Raw genomic sequence first — 21633 nt, 5'->3', positions numbered from 1 at the left:
GAGAATGGGAATGCCATGGGTCGTGAATCACCTTCCCTGCTTGGGAATTTGTCCCGGTCCCCCCCTCCGGCTTTCCGGGAGTGAAAGACCTCACAGAGCAGTTTTTAAGGCTAGGATTCACTGTAGCTATAAAAAAATTCTAATATCACCGGGACCGAAAAAGGCCCCCATGTATATGGCAGCACTGTTGCAGTGGGCTTGGTGAATGAATGAGACAAAACTCTGGTTTAGAAAGACGTGGAATTGCTCTGTGTGGAGGTAAACTGTGACTACCCTCCCGCTACGCCTCGCCGAGGACCTTAGAGAGAATATTCTGATTCTAGGACTGCTGCCCGTAGGTGAAACATTCAGGTACTTTTCCTATGCTAAGGGACTAAAGGCTACCCGTCTACCCTATTAATGAGGCTCTGGCCAACCTGAAGACTCGTCCAGATTTAGCTCCAATACTATCTGATTAGACCCCAAACCCGTTAACGCTCAGTTTACTCAAACTAGTTCCACACGCATTAACTGCCGATTCAAAATCAGCATCTCTGAGCATGTTCTGCGTGAAAGCAGGATGGCCTACAGGAAAGAGCACGGGAGACCCAGTTTTGATGTCCAGCTCCACCTTGGGCTTCCTGTGATCTTGGGAAAACCACTTAAACCTCTCGCTGGGCCCCAGTCTTCTCAGCTGTAAAATTGGACTGAGGTACCTGCTCTCTTTTCCTCTGATATTTTGAGTGTCCCTGTGGGACAGGGTCTGTTCCCAATCGGATGCAGCATGGCATAGTGGCTAGAGCCCAGGCCTGGGAGTCAGAAGGTCATGGGTTCTAATCCCGGCTCTCCCACTTGTCTGCTGTGTGACCTTAGGCAAGTCACTTCGCTTCTCTGGGCCTCCGTTCCCTCGTCCGTAAAATGGGGATCGAGACTGTGAGCCCCACGTTGGACAGCGTCCAACCCCATTTACTTGTGTCCACCCCAGCGCTTAGTACAATGCCTGGCACATAGTGAGCGCTTAACAAATACCACAATTGTTATTATTATTAGCCTGTATCTACCCCAGCGCTTAACACCTAGCCAGACTCTAATAAACACCATAATTGAAGTAATTAAAGGCATCGGGAGAGAGAAATGCCCCAGGAGGTGAACTGATGATGACCTCCTAATCGCTCTCCTCTGAAGGACTCCTTCACCTCACAGCATCTTTTGTTTGACTTCTGACTAAGCAAAAAAGTCGCAGGGAAGGTTTTATCCTTGGCAGTGGGTGCCAACGGCACCGGCATCGTTCGTGGGCAAAGAAATCTTCCCTCAACTAAAGGCAAAGGAAATGAACGAGGTAAAGCCTACAAAGCGGACACAGCCGAACACCAGAGGCTATCTAGGTCATCTGTCGGCTGAAAGAGCTATACACCGAAGCCGACGCAGGCAGGATGGTCTAGAAGGGGAGATGCGGCACGGATATGGGGTAGACGGGCCGGAGAAGACCAGCTTTTTCCCTCCATCCTCTCTCTTCTTCCTCTCCTTTTGGGTACCTTCTGGTTTCTGGTGGCCAGCTGGCCGCAGGTTGGTCCTTGCCGTTGTTTAGAGAGGCGGCCGCTGGACGGGTCCCGGGGGAGAGAAGGCAGCTGACTTCTCAGCGGTGGCTCCGTTACGCTATTGACGCTCTGCTGGAGTAGAAGTCGGGCACCGGGAGCCCGGTGTGAAGTGTCACCTGCGGCAACAGAGTTGTTAGGGTTTGGCCAGCTTCCACTCATTCATTCGATCAAATTTATTGAGTGCTTACTGTTTGCAGAGCACTATAAGCGCTTGGGACAGTTCAGTAGAACGATAAACAGATGCATTCCCTGTCCACAACGAGCTCACACTCCCATTCCCTCCCTTCGACGTCCTGCTGGCGTATCATTGGGTATCGTAACCCATTTTACCCACATTTTACAGAGGAGGACACTGAGACCAGAAAGCTTAAGCGACTCGCCCAAATCACCCAGCGAGGCAGGTGCAGATTTCGGGCTAGAACCTGGTTCTTATTCCCAGCCCTGTGCCCTTTCTATTAAGGCGGACCTACGGCTCACCCCTCTATTTTCAAACGGAAATCTTTTTTGGTTTGCTTTATTCCTACCCCCGATCCTCCTGGCTAGGGCTCAGGAAAGGTCGGGCCGTCGTCCCCGGGGTCTCTGGTACCCAAAAGCCCCTAGTGCTCCGAATTAAGGCCGGCAAGTCGGGCAAAGGGCAGCATCGCCTGGGCCCCGGGGCTAGGAGGTACCGGCCCGGGGTGGTTCAGCTGCCGGAAGAACGCTCCTCCTGGGTTTCGGGACAACAAGCCTACCTGCACGTTCCTGTTCAGGCTGACGGCCGGAAAGAACAAGCCCTCCATGTTCTCAAAGGCCACGGGGCCCTGCTGGTCCTCGTTGATGGAAAAGGTCAGGGTTCTCTGGTTCAGGTCGAGAAGGACACCAATGGTGGCACCTTTGGTGATCCCCCCTTCAGTTCTGCGGGAAGAGGAAGGGATGAGGGATGAGGTCAGTTCTCTCACTTGCCTCTGAATTGTTCACCGTAGGGGGGGAATGAGACAACCATCTCTATCATATTCTCCCAAGTGCTCGGTACAGTGCTCTGCACACAGCCAGCACTCAATAAGTACGACTGATGGACTGACCCTCCCTCCACACGTGACTCTCCGTGCTGAGAAGGAAGAACACTTTACTGGACACCAAAGACAAGACCCTCTGAAGATTCCCGATCAGCACCAGGAATTCCTCGGCCCTAGATCTGAAATCCCAAGCAGGTAGCTGAGCCGAACCCGGGACCTTGACGAGATGGGCTCTGGCTTCTGTGTTGCCCAGTGCAGAGATGATGGCCCTTAAGATGAAAATCATTTCTTTTCTTTTCAAGTTTAGAGTCATGCTGCAAAATTATAGCATCTGAGAAAAGGATCCTTTCCTTTCAAAGGGAGTACTTAAACTGGATGAACTGAAGTTAAGTCAGGAGAACCCGCCCGCAAATATCACGGAATAAACAATGGCTTTTGAGGCTGCGGGCAGGAAGGTAGGGAGCAATCGGCAGTAGAGATTAGGATATTGGCTTTTCTCTTTCTGCCATCTGCACTTGGACTTTCATTCTCCATTTGGCAGGGTAGAGAGTGTTTAAAGATTTGGGAAGGGGCCCGTGCCTGGAAGAATGAAGGTGGTATTTGACTCACAATGCTCATCCAGTTTAGCAGTACCCTTAATCTCATCAGCGCACACGGTTCAACAAAGACATCGACACACGACATGCGGTTTGTGCTCAAGAAAACGTTGATTTAAAAGGTGCATTTCCCGGCACGATCTGCGGGCCGCGAGTGTAATGTCTTCTCCCCTGCCTTCCAAGCAGAGCAGCTCAAAGGTAAATACAAGGAAGAGTGGGTGAAGTGGGTATGATTCACAGGTGATGACATCTGAGTTGTGTGCCTGGAGGAATCAACTACAGGACCCCCAGAATGGGAGCCTTAGTGTTGTGAGGGGCTTGGCTCCTAACTCTCACCCCTCGAAGTGGGGATAAAGTGGAGGATATGGGCAGTTTCCATAGAGGGCTTCCCTCTGCTAGAATGGAGAAATGCTAAGGCTTGTCCCTGACAGAGCTTTAATGGACCTATCCAGAGCAACAACGGAGTTGCACTAAAGCTGATTTTGGAATGAACTGGGGATCTTGAGAGTTTTTCACGCTTACCTTTTGCTGATAGTAAAGCCCTTTTCCCTCTGACCACAAACATCTCTCTGTGACCAGAGCTGATGGGAAATAACTCTACCCTTCAATTAGCAATCGGAAAGCTCTAAAAGCATTTCAAATATGAAAGCCTCACCAAAGATTTGGAGTTTAGATCCGTTAATGTGTTTTTCTTGAAAGTGATGAATGATCTCTCTCCTATTAAATCCTAAATTGCTTGAGGACCGGGAATGGGTGTCTTGCAACTATTCTGCCTTCCCAGATGTATAATAGCACATTCCAGAGAACCCACTTGGAAAACAGAGCAGTGGCTAGTGACCAGAGGAATCCACCGATAATTTAGTCCAAACACTTCCCATAAAAATTTGATCATTCAATTAATGGTATTTATTGAGCACCTGTGTGCACTGCACTGTACGAAGCTCTGAAATAGAGCTTGACTCAACAGTGACGGTTCTAGGCTTATATACTTAGTGCCCAATTTCCTCCCATCTGGGATTATCAGGGCTTGCCATGCACACATTCCCCTTTTCTTCTTCCTCTAGTCTGTAAATTGTTTCAGTCTCTCTGGCTACTTGAGAGCTGGGATCATATCTATTTCCTCTATTGTCCTCTCCCAAGCACTTAGTACAGGGGTCTACAATACTATCAATTGATGCCTTGACCATCATATCACATTAGGAGAGGCAGAGGAAAGCCTGAAGAATGAACATCCATCTCTACCGTTATATGAGAAAGGGGACAGCCAGGGGAGTTGTCACAGAGAGAAGTGGATAATAATAATAATAGTACTTGTTAAGCCCTTACTATGTGCCAAGCACCGTTCTAAGCACTGGAGTAGATAGAAATTAATCAGGCTGGACACAGTCCCTGTCCCACATGGGGCTCACACTCTTAACCCCCATTTTACAAGTCAGGTGAGGCCCAGAAAAGTGAAGTGACTTGCCCTAGGTCACACAGCAGACATGTGGTGGAGCCGGGATTAGAACCCAGGTCCTGTGCCTGTGCCTTATCCACTAAGCCACGCTGCTTCTCATAGGCGCCTATTTATTGTTATACTGTCCACTCTCAAGCGCTTAGTACAGTGCTCTGCACACAGTAAGCGCTCAATAAATACAAATGAATGAAGGTATTCAGTGGCCCTGAACTGGCTCAATCGTCTGTTGAGTAACCTCTCGGTCTTCCCTGCCATTTTGGGTCCCGAACCTGTCGTGAAACCCTCTGGAGGGTGGAGGGGAAAGCAGATATTCCAATGGGAACACTGACAGATTCAGAGAAGAATCATAATCAGCGTGAGGGAACGAGGCATTTTGTTCCCAGAGGCCTAGTAGCTGAGGCTATGGCTACAAGGGCTCCTGCCTGACTCTCTCTCAGGAAGCGAGGTGGGGAAGGGGCTCTGAACGGGAGTTCCGAGACCCTCGGGCTCTGGCTGGATGCCGGGGCAGAGAAGGCTTGACTTCCCGGGCCGCAGGGTACCTGTTGGTGTGCGAGTTGTTGTGCATGAACCAGCTCCGGTTATTGTCCACATACATTGCCCAGGCTTTGTCGTCCTTTCCTAACATCACATCCTTCATCACGTCGATGCGGGCCACGCCGAAGGCCGGGTCGGGGTGGTTGTCGTAGCGATCGACCGTCAGCTCCCAGTAGTGGACCCCCTTGGAGAAGCCGGTTTTGCCCAGCACCACCCGGTCGTCGTAGCTGTTGCAGGTCACGGTCAGGTTGTCGTTGGAGAAGATGATGTCGGAGTGGGCGGAGCCGGGGTCGAACGCAAACCAGGCGACTGGGGGGGGACGACAAGAGGGGCCTTTAGTTTCCGCGGCCGAGCCCGTTCCTGCCAACCGCAAGAGACTCCTGAGCTGAGTGATTGGCATCTTGTCCGGGCATCATGCTGCCATGCAAGAAGGAGGCGTCCAAAGACAAGATGGGGTTTCGTCGGGTAGAGACTGAGGAGGGCTGACGGGGGCGGCCCCCTCCGCACTCAGAGGCAGGACACCGAGGATACGCGACCGAAGCGACGGGGTTCCCCGAGGGAAATGGGCCTCCTTGCTCACTGACACTGTGCTCCCGGCCGGCTGATCTGGGGGTGGAGTCGCACTGGGGCTGGGGGGACGTGGGGGAAAGGGAGTGAAGGGTGATTCCCATCTGAGGGCCAGGTCGGTGCCGCCAGGGACGCAAAGGGAGTGGGGGGGTTGCATTAAAACACATGTAGAATCCAACTGGGGTTGGGACGGGAGAGGGAGGGCTAGAAATCAGAACCATTCATGGAGGAAGGATAAAACATACCGAATCACATCAGGAAATATCCACAGGGGTCCTTCCGGGATATTTGGTAAAGACCAGGTTTGCTCAGCTCTGGTCAAAGCTAAGGAGCCGCTTAGCAATCGACATTACGGCTGGTTTTTAGGAGTAATTGTGGCTTGGCTACAGGCAGGTACCACACCACTTCCTTCACAAACAAACAACAGTTTCATAAGTCACTACCCAAGCCCCATGTACTTTGCTGAGGAGCAACTCTCCTGAAAACTGGGTGTAGATGAGATGGCACGATTGCAACAGAGCCGTACGTCCCAAATCCTCAAGGTAACTTAAAAACCACACACTCTACAACGGATTTAGTCACTGATTTATTGAACGTCTTTGCAAGTCAGCTCACATGCTCTTAGACCTTTGCATTTTGTAACAGAATATAGATTATTCCATACCTGCCATCAGTTTTTTAATGTCAACTGTTGTCATTCCAAATGAAAGGCATAGAGGAGAGAAACAGGAAGTGAAATTGACATGAATGAGAAAACTAAAAATTTTTCTGAGTTGGTGAACAGTCCCTCTTTTCGGGCGCTCTCTTTGGCAGAGGAGGGAAACGTGTCTAGAGAGGCCCGGTCCTAACACAGACTCAAGGCATGACTGTCGAGATAGGTTATGATCTCACCCAATTTTCTTTTACTAAATCGACTGATTTACACTCCCCTCATTCCAGACCTCAAGCAAGAAAACTGGAGAGAGTCAAGCTCCTCTGTAGAGCAGTGTGAAAAAACCCATTACAGTTAAGCAATTCGACTCCCACACTGAAGTACGAGGTCTCATCTCAAGGAGATGATTCTCTTGCCTTGAAAGTGAGCAGTCATTTATTTTGTGAAGGAAATAAGTTGAGGTACCCACCACAAAGTAAAATTCAACTTAATTATGAGAAGTATACTTGCCTAATTGAGAGTAAGGCGCTGATTGGGTCTCAAAATTGCATCCTATAAAGAGATACTATATTTCATACATCAAAGCTAAGAAACAATCAATTGTAGTTGTTCACATTTTACAAAGAATCATTCTGAACAATGTCAGCTGAGGCCTGATTCATTAAAAACCAAAACCCTGTTTACATCAGAGTGCGCTTGACTTTGCCGAGCAAAGACTGCTAGGAGTTCTTCTGCAATGAAAAGCAGAGATTTTATCATTCCCCAAACCTCCTATCTGTTCTCAAGCTTCGCAACTCACCTGTCCTCAGCCATTCCCTCTCCCTGTCACTCCTTTTCCCTAAGGGCTTTGAATTCTGCGTCAAAGAGGCTCGCAGCCTAAGAGAAAACCCTAAATTCTTTCGGAAGGAATGAAGGGAGTCCATGACTGACTGCCATGATGTTGATAATCTCAGTACTACGATGCTCCTACGTGCAGAGTTAGCTGAGCCTCTGCTCTGCCTAGATCTGTGCCAGACTATTCACTTAAAGTTAGACATATTACACGCTATTTATTTACACTAACCCCTGGGTATCTCTGACAACTATCCAGGGTACGTTAATGGAGAGCTGGGTGGAATCCAGGAGTTAAGCGGTGTGTGAGAGTGGTTGAAAATTTATCCTTGAAACCGTCCTTGTTTAGCTTTGGGAAGGGTTAACACAAGACCTCTTTAAAAATCATTAACTCCCTGTTAAAAATAGATAACGCCTTCCGTGATCTTTTCAAGAGAAGCAGCGGCGATATTTATAGAATATATAAAATATATTTACCTATTTTAAAATTAAAGAAACAATTTAGAAACAATCCACATTTTTCTCACGGCAAAGCAAAGTCAAGACACGGAACAACCGAAAGGGGAAAGTATGAATGCAGGGCACCCGAATGGAAAATCCGGCGTTCCTTTGGGCTGTCTTTTTAGGAAACCAAGATGGAGATTATTGCTCTTCTGTGCATTTATTCAATCCTCAATCCATTCGCTTAGCGCTATTGCTGGACACCTGAATCCCCACCCATATGTTGGAGCTTTCCTGGGTTTGGGGGCCATCTGGGTTTTTCTAGCAAATCAAGCCTCTTCCCTTCACTTCCAAGAAACGATGCAAAATCTGCCGAAATTGTTTTTAATGAATCATGCCCACGCCCGGTCCATTTTTTGGGTTGTATTTGCGGAACGGGTATTCCAACGGTGCTGTTTCTCCATTTATAAATTCACCACGTTACATTTTAAATTCAATGATGCCACGAGGAACAATGCTGAGTAATACATCCGTTAAACATCCCCAACCACAGTCCATTTTATTCTCAAGACGTATCACAACTGTCACAGTATCTCAGTACATCACACACAGGGTGAGAAAAATTCGGTAACAAAGCAGGTTTAAAAGCCAAGTAGTGCACAGACCCAATGAGAAACACGAAAGCACAAAGAAAAATGTTGTTTTTAAAAAGCTCGGAGCCCCAGCATCCTTGTGGCACTGCCATGCTGTGCAATTCCTCATTCCAGGATATGGGATGGGGTAGGGGGAGGAGAGGAAGAGGGGTGGAGGGAGAGGGAATTTTGGAAATGTGAAATGGGCCAAATTTCTCCATGATTATAAAATAGTCCTGAAGAGATCGACTACGACCGCAGCTGAGACCGGTTTTCTAGACGGGCACTGTTTGCTAGATAGAATTCACGGTCAAGCTAACTCCTGCCTGTCTGCCCCTGCACGCTGAATTGGCCAAAACCGCGTCAAGGGCCATCTGGGCAGGTGAACAGGGGCAGACCAGATTATCAGTTCAACTGAGTCATTCTCCCCGTCTAGAGCGTAAGCTCATTGTAGGCAGAGAACGTGCCTACCAAATCTGTTGTACTGCACTCTCTAAAGCACTTATTACAGTGCTCTGCATACAGTAAGCGCTCAATAAATACCACCCATTGACCGATCACCACAGGCAGCTTCCAGTTCGGACAGTGTAGTTCTCCTTTCCTGAAGGAACCCAACAGGAAAGAAATGCCATGGGTCTAGCCTCACCCCAAGCGTGATTTTTAGTGCCTACCAGCCAGCAGGGTGCATTCTAGGTGCGTGACTTACGGAGATCTCTTGAGTCTATGTTTAATCGGATCAGCCCACGGTTAGATGCTCTGACCCCAGCCCAGACACAGCTGGGTCGCAAACCCCCACAATGCCACCACAGCCTTTTCTCAGCGGTTCGTGCCGGCTTCGTGCCACAGCATGTGATGGCAGTGTGGGTTACGCATGGTATGTCAGCTGGCGCAATGGGGGTTATTTCACTCCAGTGGGGCTTGCTCGCCAATGCCAAAACAGAATACAGAAACAGCAGCTCAAAATGGTATCGTTACACCACACAGACACAGAAGCCACAAAACTCCCTCACCCCAGGTCTCTTCACACAAGACACAGATAAGAGTTTATCCCCTGGCTGTCCACACAAACGGCAAGAACACAAAAGGTATTTCAGAGATGCCCTACGGGCACAGAGATCACGAGGAACCGTCAGACGGGCTCAGCTCACCGGGTGCATTCAGAGACTGTAAAGAAGAATGCAAGCTCAGCTGCTGGGATGAGGATCGGAAATCAAAGTAGGATCTTCCGGGGAAGCTGGGTTGTAGATTAAGGGTGGAGGAGAAAGGGCTCATCCTACGGAGCTGCAATCTTTCCGAAGGCACTGGAAAAGGGAGGGTCTGTTCTTCTGACTCTGTGTCTAAACGTAAGATCAACGCAAACTAAATATCAGAAATCTGCTGTCTGGCAGCGAACTACTCCCCCCGAGACTCGTCTTCACCACCGGCATCACGGAAGGGGTTTAATTCTTCCTGGCCCTGCAGAGCATTTACGCAAAGCAATCTTTGGGGGCAAGAGAAGGCAGAGAGACATTAGCAGGCACAGTTCTAGGCAACACCTAGATACCACACAGTGACCTCGTTTTTCTTCCAGTGGAATCCAATCCGTGGTTTTCATTCTTGGAAAATATAGGTCCGGTCAATCACTGCTAAAAATTACTTCCATAGGTCCCACCTGACAAACATGCTTAGGGTTCTATTTAGACATATTAGAAGACCAGACCAGTTATCTGAGAAATATTTAACAACCTCATATGCTAGATGTAGTTACTTTTTAAGCGATATAGTCACATTTTTAATTTATACCAGCCATTCATAATTTCCCCTTTTCCTCCAAAGATTATTTTTTTGAAGGGAAGTAGCGTGGCCTAGTGGAAAGAGCATGGGCTTATGAGTCAGAGGAGTTTGACCTGGGGCAGTTTACTTAACTTCTCTGTGCCTCAGTTAATCTCATCTGTAAAATGGGGATTAAGACTGTGAACTCTATGTGGGACAGGGACTGTGTCTAACCCCATTATCTTGTATCTACTCCAGTGCTTAGTACAGTGCCTGGCCCATAGTAAGCGCTTAACAAATACCATTAAAACAAAACAAAATAAAAACAATACCATTAAAACGAAAAGAGTTTTATTAAAATCATTTTTGAACGGCAGACTAATCTTGGGGGGTTTCCTTTGTCAGAAATGTTCGTAGAATTTAATCTGGTTTATTGCACAGTGAACTGAAATAAGGGCTCATTGCATCTGAGTCCCCAGTGGGATGTGGGGATGAATGGGAGGATGTCTGTAAAGCACTGTAGCCACTTAAGGAACTTTCATGAATTATGCTTCTGCATACATTTAAATCAAGTTTTTCAACCACTATAGTCCAAAATATGGAATACAGCAGGGATGGCCAACTACTCATACCAACTCATCTGTTAGGTAATTATTCACACTGTCAGGTTCTCTTGTTTCAACTCACAGCTTTTGTACAAGCTAAAATTCTGAGCCCAAGAAGCGGTACAGCATCCCCTCTTCTTCTTTCGGCTCTCACCCAATTCCATTCCTTCCCTCCTTCAAAGTCCTTCTAAAAAGCCACTTCCTCCAATGAGGTCTTCCCTGTTTACCTATCCCAACATTCCAGGCATGCTTTCTTCTCAGCCACTGCAGTCCTCATGTTAGGGCCCTTCGAAGTTACGTTTTGGAAGTGGCACGGCCTAGTGAAAAGAGCACAGGCCTCAGAGTCAGAGGTCCTGGGTTCTAAACCTGGCTCTGTCACTTATCTGCTGTGTGACCTTGGGCAAGTCACATAACTGGGAAACCCCCAGTTTCCTCACCTCAAAAATGGGGATTCAATACCCGCTCCCCTTCTGCCTAAGAATGCAAGCACCATTTGGGACAATGACGGTGTCTGACCTGATTATCTTGTTTTTCCCCCCAGTGCTTGGCACAAAGATAAACTTTTAACAAATATCACCAGTATTATTATGTTTGTCATATATTTATTCCCTTGGTTTCTATTTTTTGTTCTGAGTTCTGAGTTGTTCTGACAGCCACTGTTCTTCTCAGAAGAACCCTTTACAAGGAGCTCACTAAGTATTTGAGGTCATACTTACATGCTAAAGCCTGGCTCACTAGCAGTTCATTCCTTTGACATGTAGATTGCTGGAGACATGAAAGCAAGTCCCTTTTTGAAGGAGGAACAGCCCCTTCACTTGTTTATAGATCTAAAGAAAGCGAGTGGCTTCCTCCTTCATTGACAGAGTAGTATCCCTGAACATTATTATATCAGGACATCTGCAGTCTTGATGAGCTGAGAACTATTTGTGCACTAAAGTTACCCAATCTTTCCCCCTCTAGACTGTAAGCTCGTTGTGGGCAGGAAATGCATCTGTTTATTGTTGCATTGTACTCTCTCAAGCATTTAGTACAATGTTCTGCACATAGTAAGCGCTCAATAAATATGACTGAATGAATGACTTTAATCCGAGGGGACAGCTCCTTACTGGCAGATGGCACTGGCATTATCTAATGAAGAATCTTAAAGGAAGCCGGCACGGCCTAGTGGGAAGAGGATGGGGGGTGAGGGTAGTCAAGAGACCTGGGTTCTAATCTCAGCTCTGCCAATGACCTGCTGTGTGACCTTGGGCAGGACATTAGTCTTTATGGGCCTTAGTTTTCTTAGAGTGCAAGGACTTAGCACATTATAAGTGGTTAGTTCAGTGCTATGCACATAAGGACTTAATAAATACTACCGATTGGTAAAATGAGGGTAAGGTACCCATTCTCCTTGCCGCTTTGATCGTGAGCTCTCTCTGCGACAAGGCTTGATTATCTTATATCTTTCCAGTGCTTAGCCCAGTGCTCTGGGACACCGGAAGCACTTAATAAATACCAGATTCAAGAAGCCCCCCAAAATGAATTATGGAATAATCTTCTCATAAGTAATTAGTTTGTCATAAAGCCAACAAAATATTAAAACCAATCAAACTCTAGGCCAAAGGATTACAGTTTATCATTTCACCCATTACAACTTGGGCAATGGAATCTTGGAGAAGACATGACTAAGAGGCAAATCTATTACTAATAAAGAAAAAAAATGAACATAGAATTTTCTCAGCAGCTCCACCATTGATAATTGGGAAGATGCATCAGGAATTTCTCTGACCTGGTTGATCATCTGGTTGTTCCAGAGAATCAGTCTTAGAATGCCAACAAGAACCATAAAGTCTGAACGGATCCAAGGTCTAGAAGGGACTCTGACCTCGTAAAGGTTATCTAGTCCCTCCCCTGTCTTCGCACTTAACTCATCCCAGATGAGTGGAATTCTGTCCTGTTTATAAAAATCCTTTCTTGGAAAATGTTATGGAATCTTCCCTGGCTCCAAACCAATGTTTAGCAACGGGAAGCTGCACATCACCTTAAACCACATGTCCTATGTCAACTAAATGAGGTTGCAAGTTATTTCAAAGAATCAGAATCAAGTCATCAACAATCTCTATCAGCAAAAAACCATGGTTCAGGAGCCAGAGTTAGGGCTAGGACTAAGAAAGGGGAAGTGAACGCGGAGCATGGTGAGGAGGACGGGGGTGGAGGAAGTGAGGGCTAGCTGTCTTTGAGATTGTTAACCTTGAATGTGAGACCACTGACGTACTCACATTTAACCTTCAGAATGTAAATTCTGTAAAGTGAAGGATCAGGTCTTTCATTTCTTTTGTATGCTCTCCAAGTACAGTGCTCTGCACAAGAAATGCTGGTAGCTTAAAAAGTTTGATTTGCAATTTGGCCTTTAACATTCTCACTGCTGAAATAACATTCTCACAAGCTGCTGCCAAGGACCATTTGAGACATTTCCTTCTGTCCTGTCTCATCCCGCCCTCAAGGGTGTCTACACAGTTATCTGTATCCTTTATGTAAGAACCCTTACATAAGGGTTCTGGGAGGGTACTGTGAGAAGCAGCATGGCCCAGTGGATAGAGCACAGGCCTGGGAGTCAGAAGGACCTGGGTTCTAACCCCAGCTCCGCCTGCCCGCTGACCGTGGGCAAGTCACTTCATTTCTCTTTCCCTCGTTACCTCATCTGTAAAATGGGAATTAAGATTGTGAGCCCCACGTGGGACACGGACTGTGTCCGACCTAATTAGCTTGAATCTACTCCACCTTTTAGAACAGTGGCTGGCACATAGTAAGTACTTAAATACCAAAAAACCCCAGAAAACCCTTCACCATAAATTGCAATTGAAGACTCAGACATCTCTTTCTCCAGTGTGAACATCCCTAGTCCCTTGAGTGTTTACACACTATTTCATTTCCCAACTTTCTATCATTTTGAGGGCGCTTCTAAACCCTTTCAAGTTCTTCAGAGATCCAGGGGACCTGTGTTCTCTTCCCTTTAGGTCTCTCGGTAAAGTGGGGGACAAGGCTGCTCACTATTAAATGAAGCTGGATGAGCACTTTGGCTGAGAAGTGCTTTGTTCCAGCAAATTACCAACAATCACGAAATTGGCTGAGCAGCCTCTGCTGTTTTTGTGGTGATCTATGACAGAGTTGTCATTTTAGGAAGTTCCATTTTTCGCTCTCTTCAGTGCCTCCCTCCATGCCCGGACCTGCACTCTAGGAAGAGGGAAAGCCTGGCAGGGTCAACCAAGGATCTTCGGGAATGGGGTATGTTGGGGAAAGCCCCGAGGGTGGATTGGGAAAAGGCTTCTTTTTGGGAGTCAGGCTGCACTGCAAGACCTGAGCGGGCAGGAGAGAGGGCACCTCTGCTGCAAACCAACTTTACTGATTCCTGAACCAGGCTGGGTTTGCAGTCATGACTGAAGAGATGAAAACTGAGGAACTGGATTTGGACATTTCAGAGGGGAGAAGATCAGAAATTCTACTTGTAAAGTGAAAACTGTACGGCGAGGAACTGAAAAGGCTTTGTCCCTAAATATGGGGTAGATGATAGGCCCTGCAGCATATTTCCCAAGTGTTTAGTACATAGTCCTGTATTCAATAGGGATTCAATAAATACCCTTACTACCACCACCATCACCGTATCATTGTTCGTGGGTTATTTTAAAGACTAGGGCGATTTTCTTGAAGCCTGATTGAGAGCCCAGCCTGACCAAAATTCTTTTAGCACAGGCAAGAGGAGAAAATTCCCTTGAGGTTAATTTTAGGAAGAGGGACTGGATGGTTTAATAAAGACAGAAACAGATGCAGATGGCGATTTAAGGCAGCCATCCTGTTCCTTGCCTTATACGGCCCCTACATTATGTTTCCGTCCCGATGTGGATTACTGTAATGAGCTTTGGATGTGAAACTGAAACAGCTTCACTGTGTCTACAGACTAGGGATCTCCCATGGAGCCTTTCTGAACAGGATTTTCTAATCCAGCACGCTGAACGTAACTGCCTCCTGGATGAATAGGACCGACTTCCTGCCCATGTTCCAAAACAACAGAAGCTCCAGAGACATTCAGAAACATCTACGCCAAACTTGCAAACGCCATGTATCGACGGGAGACGGGTACCCGATGCCTAGTTGAATTCAAATTAGGAATGAGGGAAGTCAGTTCAGACTGTCATGATTTGACCTCTCTCCTACCATTTCCCAAATTTTATTCCCTTCCAAGGATGAGGAAGGACTCAAACCCATCAACAGGAATAATGTGGAGGCTTTGGGCAGATCCCCCTGGTAACCCACCACTTGGGTGGCCGAGGAAGCGGAGGAGTGTCAGGGAATGGGGTAAATGTTACCCGATGCCAACACGTCAGCACCTTGGGCAGTGGTGGCGTGCCTTCCGAGACCTCGCCAGCTGTTTAGATGCCACGCAGTTCACGCTTCGAGGGGTTCTGCTGGGGTGCCTTACCCTCGGAGGTTTGAAGGACCAAGGTCTTGCTGTACGGGCTGACTCCCGATTTGTTGAAGGCCTTGACCCGAGCACTGTAGGTGCTGTTGAAATGAAGCCCGTCCACCGTACACATCATCTCCTTGCCAACGTACACCTCCTAATGAAGAAACAAGAGTGCTCTCTTTTAATAGCAGTATTCTTTTTTCTTTTTTGTTTTAAGTGAATCATTCAGGGGGAATGTTTCCAGTACAATCAGCCTATTCTCCTGGCTATTTAGACTGTGAACGCCATGTGGTTTTTATCTTGTATCTTTATCTTGGGGTGGGTACAGGCTAAAAACCCCAATGCTTGGATTAGAACTTGACATATAGGTGCTTAAAAGATACGATAACAACAACAATAATAATAATCATTATAATATATAATTCTATGATGATATAACTGTATAATAACCATTGATAATTATTACAATATATTATCATTATTAATTTTAATGTTTGCCTCCCCCTGTAAACTCCTTGAGGACAGGGATTGCATCTATCGATTCCACTGTATTGCTATTTTCCCAAGCACTTAGTACTGTGCTCTGCACACAGTGAGCACTCAATAAATACCACTGATCGACTGTTAATCCTTCATGTCTTGGCATTTATGCGGAGCTATATATCTTCAGAGTGTTCTGTTATTGTTTTATTTAGTAAATAAAATGGGTGTGGGGTGAAGCTACTTCCCACAGTTATTTGAAGGTAGAAGCGGAGCTTTGTTGGAATCTCTGTTTCAGGTTCCCTGCCAGAGAAAGATGAGCTGCATTTGAAGTAGAATCTGCTTCTTGATTCAGTAGTCAGAAGAAAGGATATGGAAAAGAAGTAGAAGATCTCAGATTAATTGTTCCTCCTCCTCTCCTGGCCAAGTTTCTGGCCGAGGAAAGGACGAGGAACTCTTCACTCCAGAGACACAGCGTGGCCTGGTGGATACGGCACAGGCCTGGGAGTCAGAAGAACACGGATTCTAGTCCCACCTCCGCCACTTGTCTGGTGTGTGACCTTGGGAAAATCATTTAACTTCTCTGTTCCTCAGCCACCTATCTGTAAAATGGGGATGAAGAGTGTAAGCCCTATGTGAGACAGGGACTGAATCCAACCTGATTACCTTGTATCTACCCCAAATACCATAAAAAAAAGAATCACTCACCAGAATGAAGTGATGCTTGTTCTCAGCCCGTGAAAGCTGACACCAACAATCTTCTCTTCTCTGACATTTTGGGGATTTTTGAGTATCAATCTATCTGCTCAGCCCTAAATATATGTTTCCTGGCCCCTGCTCTATACCTTCTACTTGCAGCAGGTCCCCAAGGCACCGGATTTTCCAATTTTGTCATGCGCGGGCTCTAACGAGGTTATTATCATTATGGTACTTGTTAAGCATTTACTCTGTGACAAGCCCTGTTTTAGTTGCTGGGGTAGATACAAAGTAGTCGAGTTGGACACAGTCCCTGTCCAACATAGTGCTCACACTCTTAATCCCCATTTTACAGATGATGTAACTGAGACCCAGAGAAGTGAAGTGACTTGCCCAAGGTCACACAGCAGACACGTGGAGGAGCCGGGATTAGAACCCATGACCTTCTGACTCCCATGCCCATGCTCTACTCACTAAGTCACGCTGCTTAACCGGCACACAAAATCCGGGACTCATGGGCCCCCAGAAAAGTTGGTTTCCAAATGGTCAAGACCAGATTTTCAGGAACCGGTTAGTTTGCCATGTTTACCTCTGGCTGCATCATCGATCTGTCCAAAGCCTGTCCAGTGGGGCGGGTCCTCCTACTTACTCGGAACTGACCGCCGTTCCCGTCATCCAGCTCCAGGATGTATCCTTCCGCCAGCACGGCCGACAGAGGCGGCTGTTTCCAGGACAGGGTGGCGCTGTTGTTCTGGGTGCAACATTCCTCCAGCTGCAGGATGGGGGGCGCTGGCACTGGAGAAGAAGCTAAACATAAATTAGTGTAACCCTGGCTTCTGTGATCAACGGGATTGAGGGATCTGGGGATTTCCCCGCCCAATTCCACGCATATTGGAGACACCCTCCCTACCAATGAGTCAACTCACTGGAGCTTCTTCCCTTCTGGAAGAGAGGGATCCCTGAAAAACCAAATTGCTTTGGGTGGCAGAGCAGCAGGGAGTACGGTCTCTTTTCACCGGGCAACTCATAACTTCTTAGGCTGGAATGATGGCTCCATGACCTTCTTTAAAAAGGAAGTTTTTTACACAGCAGCAATGATATTCCCTTAGCGCTTACTTACATAGCTGTACTTTATATTAATGTCTGTCTCTCCCTCTAGACTGTAAGCTCATTGTGGGTAGGGATTGCCTCTACTAGCTCTATGTTGTACTCTCCTACGTGCTTAGTACAGAAGCACCAGAAGATATTCTGATGTAGGTGTTTCCCTGTTGGGAGTCAATCGATCACTCAATTTACTAAGCATCTCCTGAGTTCTAGGAAGTATACTAAGCACTTGGGAGAGTCACCTATACAAGCAAGGCTATATATATGGTAGAACAATCCACAGTGTTTATTGAACACTTAATGTGTGCAGAGCACTGTACTAAGAACTTGGGAAAGTAATAATAATAATAATGTTGGTATTTGTTAAGCGCTTACTATGTGCAGAGCACTGTTCTAAGCGCTGGGGTAGACACAGGGGAATCAGGTTGTCCCACATGGGGCTCACAGTTTTAATCCCCATTTTACAGATGAGGGAACTGAGGCAGAGAGAAGTGAAGTGATGTGCCCACAGTCACACAGCTGACAAGTGGCAGAGCCGGGATTCGAACCCATAACCTCTGACTCCAAAGCCCGTGCTCTTTCCACTGCGCCACGCTGCTTCTCAATACAACAGAGTTAGTAGTCATGATTCCTGCCCTCAAGGGGCTTACAATCCATAGGGGAATTTATCATTAGGCTGCCCATAAGTTTATGATCACCACTTCATTAAAAAATAAAAAAAGTTCCTCACGTATTCAACCGCCTTGTTCCTATGGGGAGGCTCACTCCTGAGCCATACTCGCTGTCCTGAAAGGAATCCCTCCACAGAGGTTACTGTGCTATAATGTGCCCAGATAATGACCAAAAAAAAATGATAAACACTTTGTTTTAATAATGCAGGATTCCTGAGAATAGGTTTTCTTGGTTTAACTAAAATTTCTCCTCCGGTGTACAGCTGGTTTGCTCCCCCTAATCTACCCTCTCCTGCTCGTGAGTGAGTATGGAGTTTGGCCACACTGTTGCACTCATTCTGTCACTCAGCGTATTAAAGAATAAAAGGGTATGACTATCAACCCTAAAGAGAAAAGCCAGTCTATACTATATCGTGTTCTCATAAAAGCACCTGGCAGGAAGCCAGACCCGTCCTACAAAGCTCTCAGTGTCACCAAAATTCAGGATGAAGACTCGGTGGTCAAAATATAATTACAAGGCATCTCTTTTCATTTGTGAAATTACATGAACAAAGGTGGCATTATAACCCTTCAGCCAAGTCTCGATTATCCTGGATGAAAGGAGACAGGACTAGTCTGAATGAGCAAAATCCAGGTTAATCCAAAAATCTCATTCCACCAACTGTCTAAAAAGTCTAATTCCAACAAGTGTCTCACCAGTGTATTTTTCTCCAGTGCTTAGTAAAGTATTGTGCTTACAGTAAGAGCTACTGTTACTCTCCTTAACTAGCATCTTTTCCACTTTTGTCACACTTTCAAACTAGTGATCTTACTGGTTGGTTTAGAGGGTCACTGATTTTTTCCCCTCCCTTTGGGGAGGCACAAATGAACAAAGAAATGGCTAAGAGGAGGTCTGGCAAGGCAAAAACGGACAAGTCTGCAAAATCTACAATTTGGACAATCAGACCTTTGACAATGGGGCATTAATTGCACTTCAGAGGAAAGATAGGGGTTTTTACAAGGGATAGGAACAAGATTTATGCTCTCACTAATTTTTAAAGAGCCTACCAGTAAATCTTCATTGATATAAACAGCCAAAAGGAAAATTAAAAGATAATCACCCGAGGCTGAAATTTTCATAGACAAGGCAGAGCTTGTTAAGACTCCATAATGGGAGCAAAAGTCAAAGGTATTTCACCTAAAATGGATTTGACCAGAGTTTCGGTCATCAAGTATAAATTAAAAACTAGAAATGTAATAGTCTAGTTAGCAACCAGTAATGTATTATGGGACATGATCTTCCCATTATAACCTGGAGACTTCATGATTAATGTTAATGAAATAAGCAGCAATGGTGTTAGAAAGAGAGGGACTGCCAATTAAAATTTGCCCCCTGAATTCAGATTGCATTTTTGCAGTCTTCTTGGAGCTGGCTGCCAAAGTGTGCTTTTGTTAAATTACCTAAGCAGCCTAAAGAAATTAATCAAAAACTCGAAAAGGTTAGCTGGGAAAGGTTACTAGCATCAAAACAGCTAATGCTGGCTAGATCAGAGTGGTTTAGAAGCACCATTCAATCACCAGCATTAAGTGGTAAATAAATAATGCAGACTTTGACAGATTAGTGCTCTGGCTGAATTAATTAAGCTTAACAGGGAAACGGCAGAGCATAGCAAATTATGTTGTGGGATAATCATCAGAAGAAATTAAAATCAAGATGGAGTGTGAAGGGAAAAAATGAAATTTATCCAACCAACCCATCCTACCTTAGGGAAACTCTCTCCTAGGAGCACTGATATAATAGGGATTCAGAATATGGTGTCATAGGTCTAAGAATTCTGCAGGTCAGCAACATGTGCACTTTAGGACCATATACATATATGTATGCTTGTGTGCAACTAAAAAGGCAAGTGAAGAGCAGTTCAATTATGAGAGTTCTAGAACTAGAGAAAAAGATCCAAAGTACATTATCTGGTTTATTTGGGGCCTGGCTTGTAACCCAGGAGCTAAGTTTTTTCACAATCCAACAAAGATCAAAGACAAAAACATTGCTGCTTCTCCAAGAGCCAAAGAGTAGGGCTCTCAAATAGGGTTTCCACAGAAACAAACAAGGAGCTGCTAGAAGGAAAGAAAAAATTTCCAAATTCTAAAGGGGAATTTAATATTTCTATGTAAGAGGAGGCTGCCCTCCACTGCAAGATTCCAGATCAGGTTCCACACGTGGAACTTCAGGTTTAAAACGTCAATTCTTCTGAAGTAGAGCTAATTTCACTTTAACTTAGTTTTATTTAAATGGTCCCCCAGAACTTGACATCATTTGGCTACTCACCAAAGAGCTGAGTTCATTCAACTCACAATTTGATGGGATCTGCTGTTTCCCTTTAGTTTCTCTTTTCCCACCAGTTTCCAAAGTAGCTGCCTTGGTGCAATGCCATATGTTGCCCAAAAGACTGGCAGAATGAGGCTATGATGCCATTTTCTCTTCGTCTTAGTTGACAAATAAGACTTCCATTCCTCCCCTAAAGTTGGTCATATTCTCTCGGTCCTGAGTTTCAAGTTCTAGAATGTTTTTTGCAGCAACGATGTTACCCAGATACAAAGATGTCCTTTCTCTTGCTACAAGGAGTCACCAGTCAGGGAAGAGTTCAATTACTTGGCCCATCTCAGACTACTAGGGGGAGTAGGGAAAAGTTTCGAGCTCCTTCCTGGGCTACTAGAGAATGAGGTTCACACAGATGAACTAGCAGACACGGGAAACAGTGTGACCCATTAGGGAGCACACAGACCTGGGAGTCAGAGGACCTACCTAGGTTCTAATCCTGGCTCTGCTTCCTGTATGACTTTGGGCAAGTCAATTAACTTCTCTGGGCCTTAGTTTCCTCATCTGCAATAGGGGGATTAAATCCTCTTCTTTCTCACAGACTGTGAGCCTCATGTGAGAGGCTGTGTCCAAAATGATTACCTTGCACCTACCCCAGTACTTAGCACATAGTAAGAGCTTAAGTACCATTTAAAAAAAAAGATTCTTGTCTCGCGACCAGGCAAAAGCCATGTCAAGTGTCATGCAGAGAAAGGAGAAGAATGAGGTCAGGGATTTATGGGCCGACCTTCCCCAAAAGCAGGCTATTTACAGCTAGAAGGTTGGGCTCCTTCCAGTCAGCATGGCTCTTCCCTCACGATATTGGTTGTTCTCATTCTGGCCCAGATACAAGTCTTACCTTTCATCTGCATGAAGTCGAGCTGGTGGATGGACTGCAGGAGTGGAGCGTTGTCGAGGTTCAGGTCAAAGTCGGTGGTCATCCTGGGTGTGAGCGTCCCCTTCCCCCACTGATCCTCGGTCAAATGAACTCGCCGTATGAGGGCATCAGAAATCTGATCACATCAAAGACCACAGTTCGGGAATGAAACATCACAGAGGGACAGGAGTTGACCCGCCGCCCCCTTCCCCCCCCCCCCATTCAAATCCTGAGGCATCTCTGCTCACTTTTTGTTCTTTTCGGAAAATCAGCCCCTGGAGGGAACAGCATTCTCTCCACAGAGAGCACAGAAGGACTGAAACAATTTCTTACCCGTCATCAAACAGTTCTGACATCTCTCTAAACATCCCTAGTTTTAAATCTTAAATTT

At 46.1% G+C, this 21633-nt stretch overlaps 1 protein-coding gene across 6 annotated transcripts in view; it reads right to left on the bottom strand.

Moving 5' to 3' along the window:
* Positions 1 to 1013: 1013 nt before the first annotated feature.
* The window catches only part of TRIM9 (tripartite motif containing 9), a 66168-nt gene continuing 45548 nt past the window's right edge, over positions 1014 to 21633 (bottom strand). Inside the window, exons 5-13 of one of the 6 annotated variants that reach the window (XM_029079128.2) lie at positions 21225 to 21378; positions 16905 to 17062; positions 15095 to 15233; positions 9430 to 9618; positions 6888 to 6929; positions 6390 to 6413; positions 5218 to 5467; positions 2309 to 2471; positions 1014 to 1693 (exon numbers count right to left, since the gene is read on the bottom strand). In XM_029079128.2, coding sequence (XP_028934961.1) covers positions 1631 to 1693; positions 2309 to 2471; positions 5218 to 5467; positions 6390 to 6413; positions 6888 to 6929; positions 9430 to 9618; positions 15095 to 15233; positions 16905 to 17062; positions 21225 to 21378 — 1182 coding nt within the window. In that variant the 3' untranslated portion in view covers positions 1014 to 1630. Of the gene's footprint in view, positions 1694 to 2308; positions 2472 to 5163; positions 5468 to 6389; positions 6414 to 6887; positions 6930 to 9429; positions 9619 to 15094; positions 15234 to 16904; positions 17063 to 21224; positions 21379 to 21633 lie in introns of all 6 variants that reach the window. The other 5 variants (XM_029079127.2, XM_029079126.2, XM_039914066.1 and 2 more) reach the window with 5 other exon arrangements.

Source organism: Ornithorhynchus anatinus, chromosome 14 (genome assembly GCF_004115215.2).
Source record: "Ornithorhynchus anatinus isolate Pmale09 chromosome 14, mOrnAna1.pri.v4, whole genome shotgun sequence".
In the NCBI taxonomy this organism is placed as follows: Eukaryota; Metazoa; Chordata; class Mammalia; order Monotremata; family Ornithorhynchidae; genus Ornithorhynchus; species Ornithorhynchus anatinus.
Note: the sequence above shows the minus strand (reverse complement) of the source record. Positions and strands in the feature narration are given on the sequence as shown.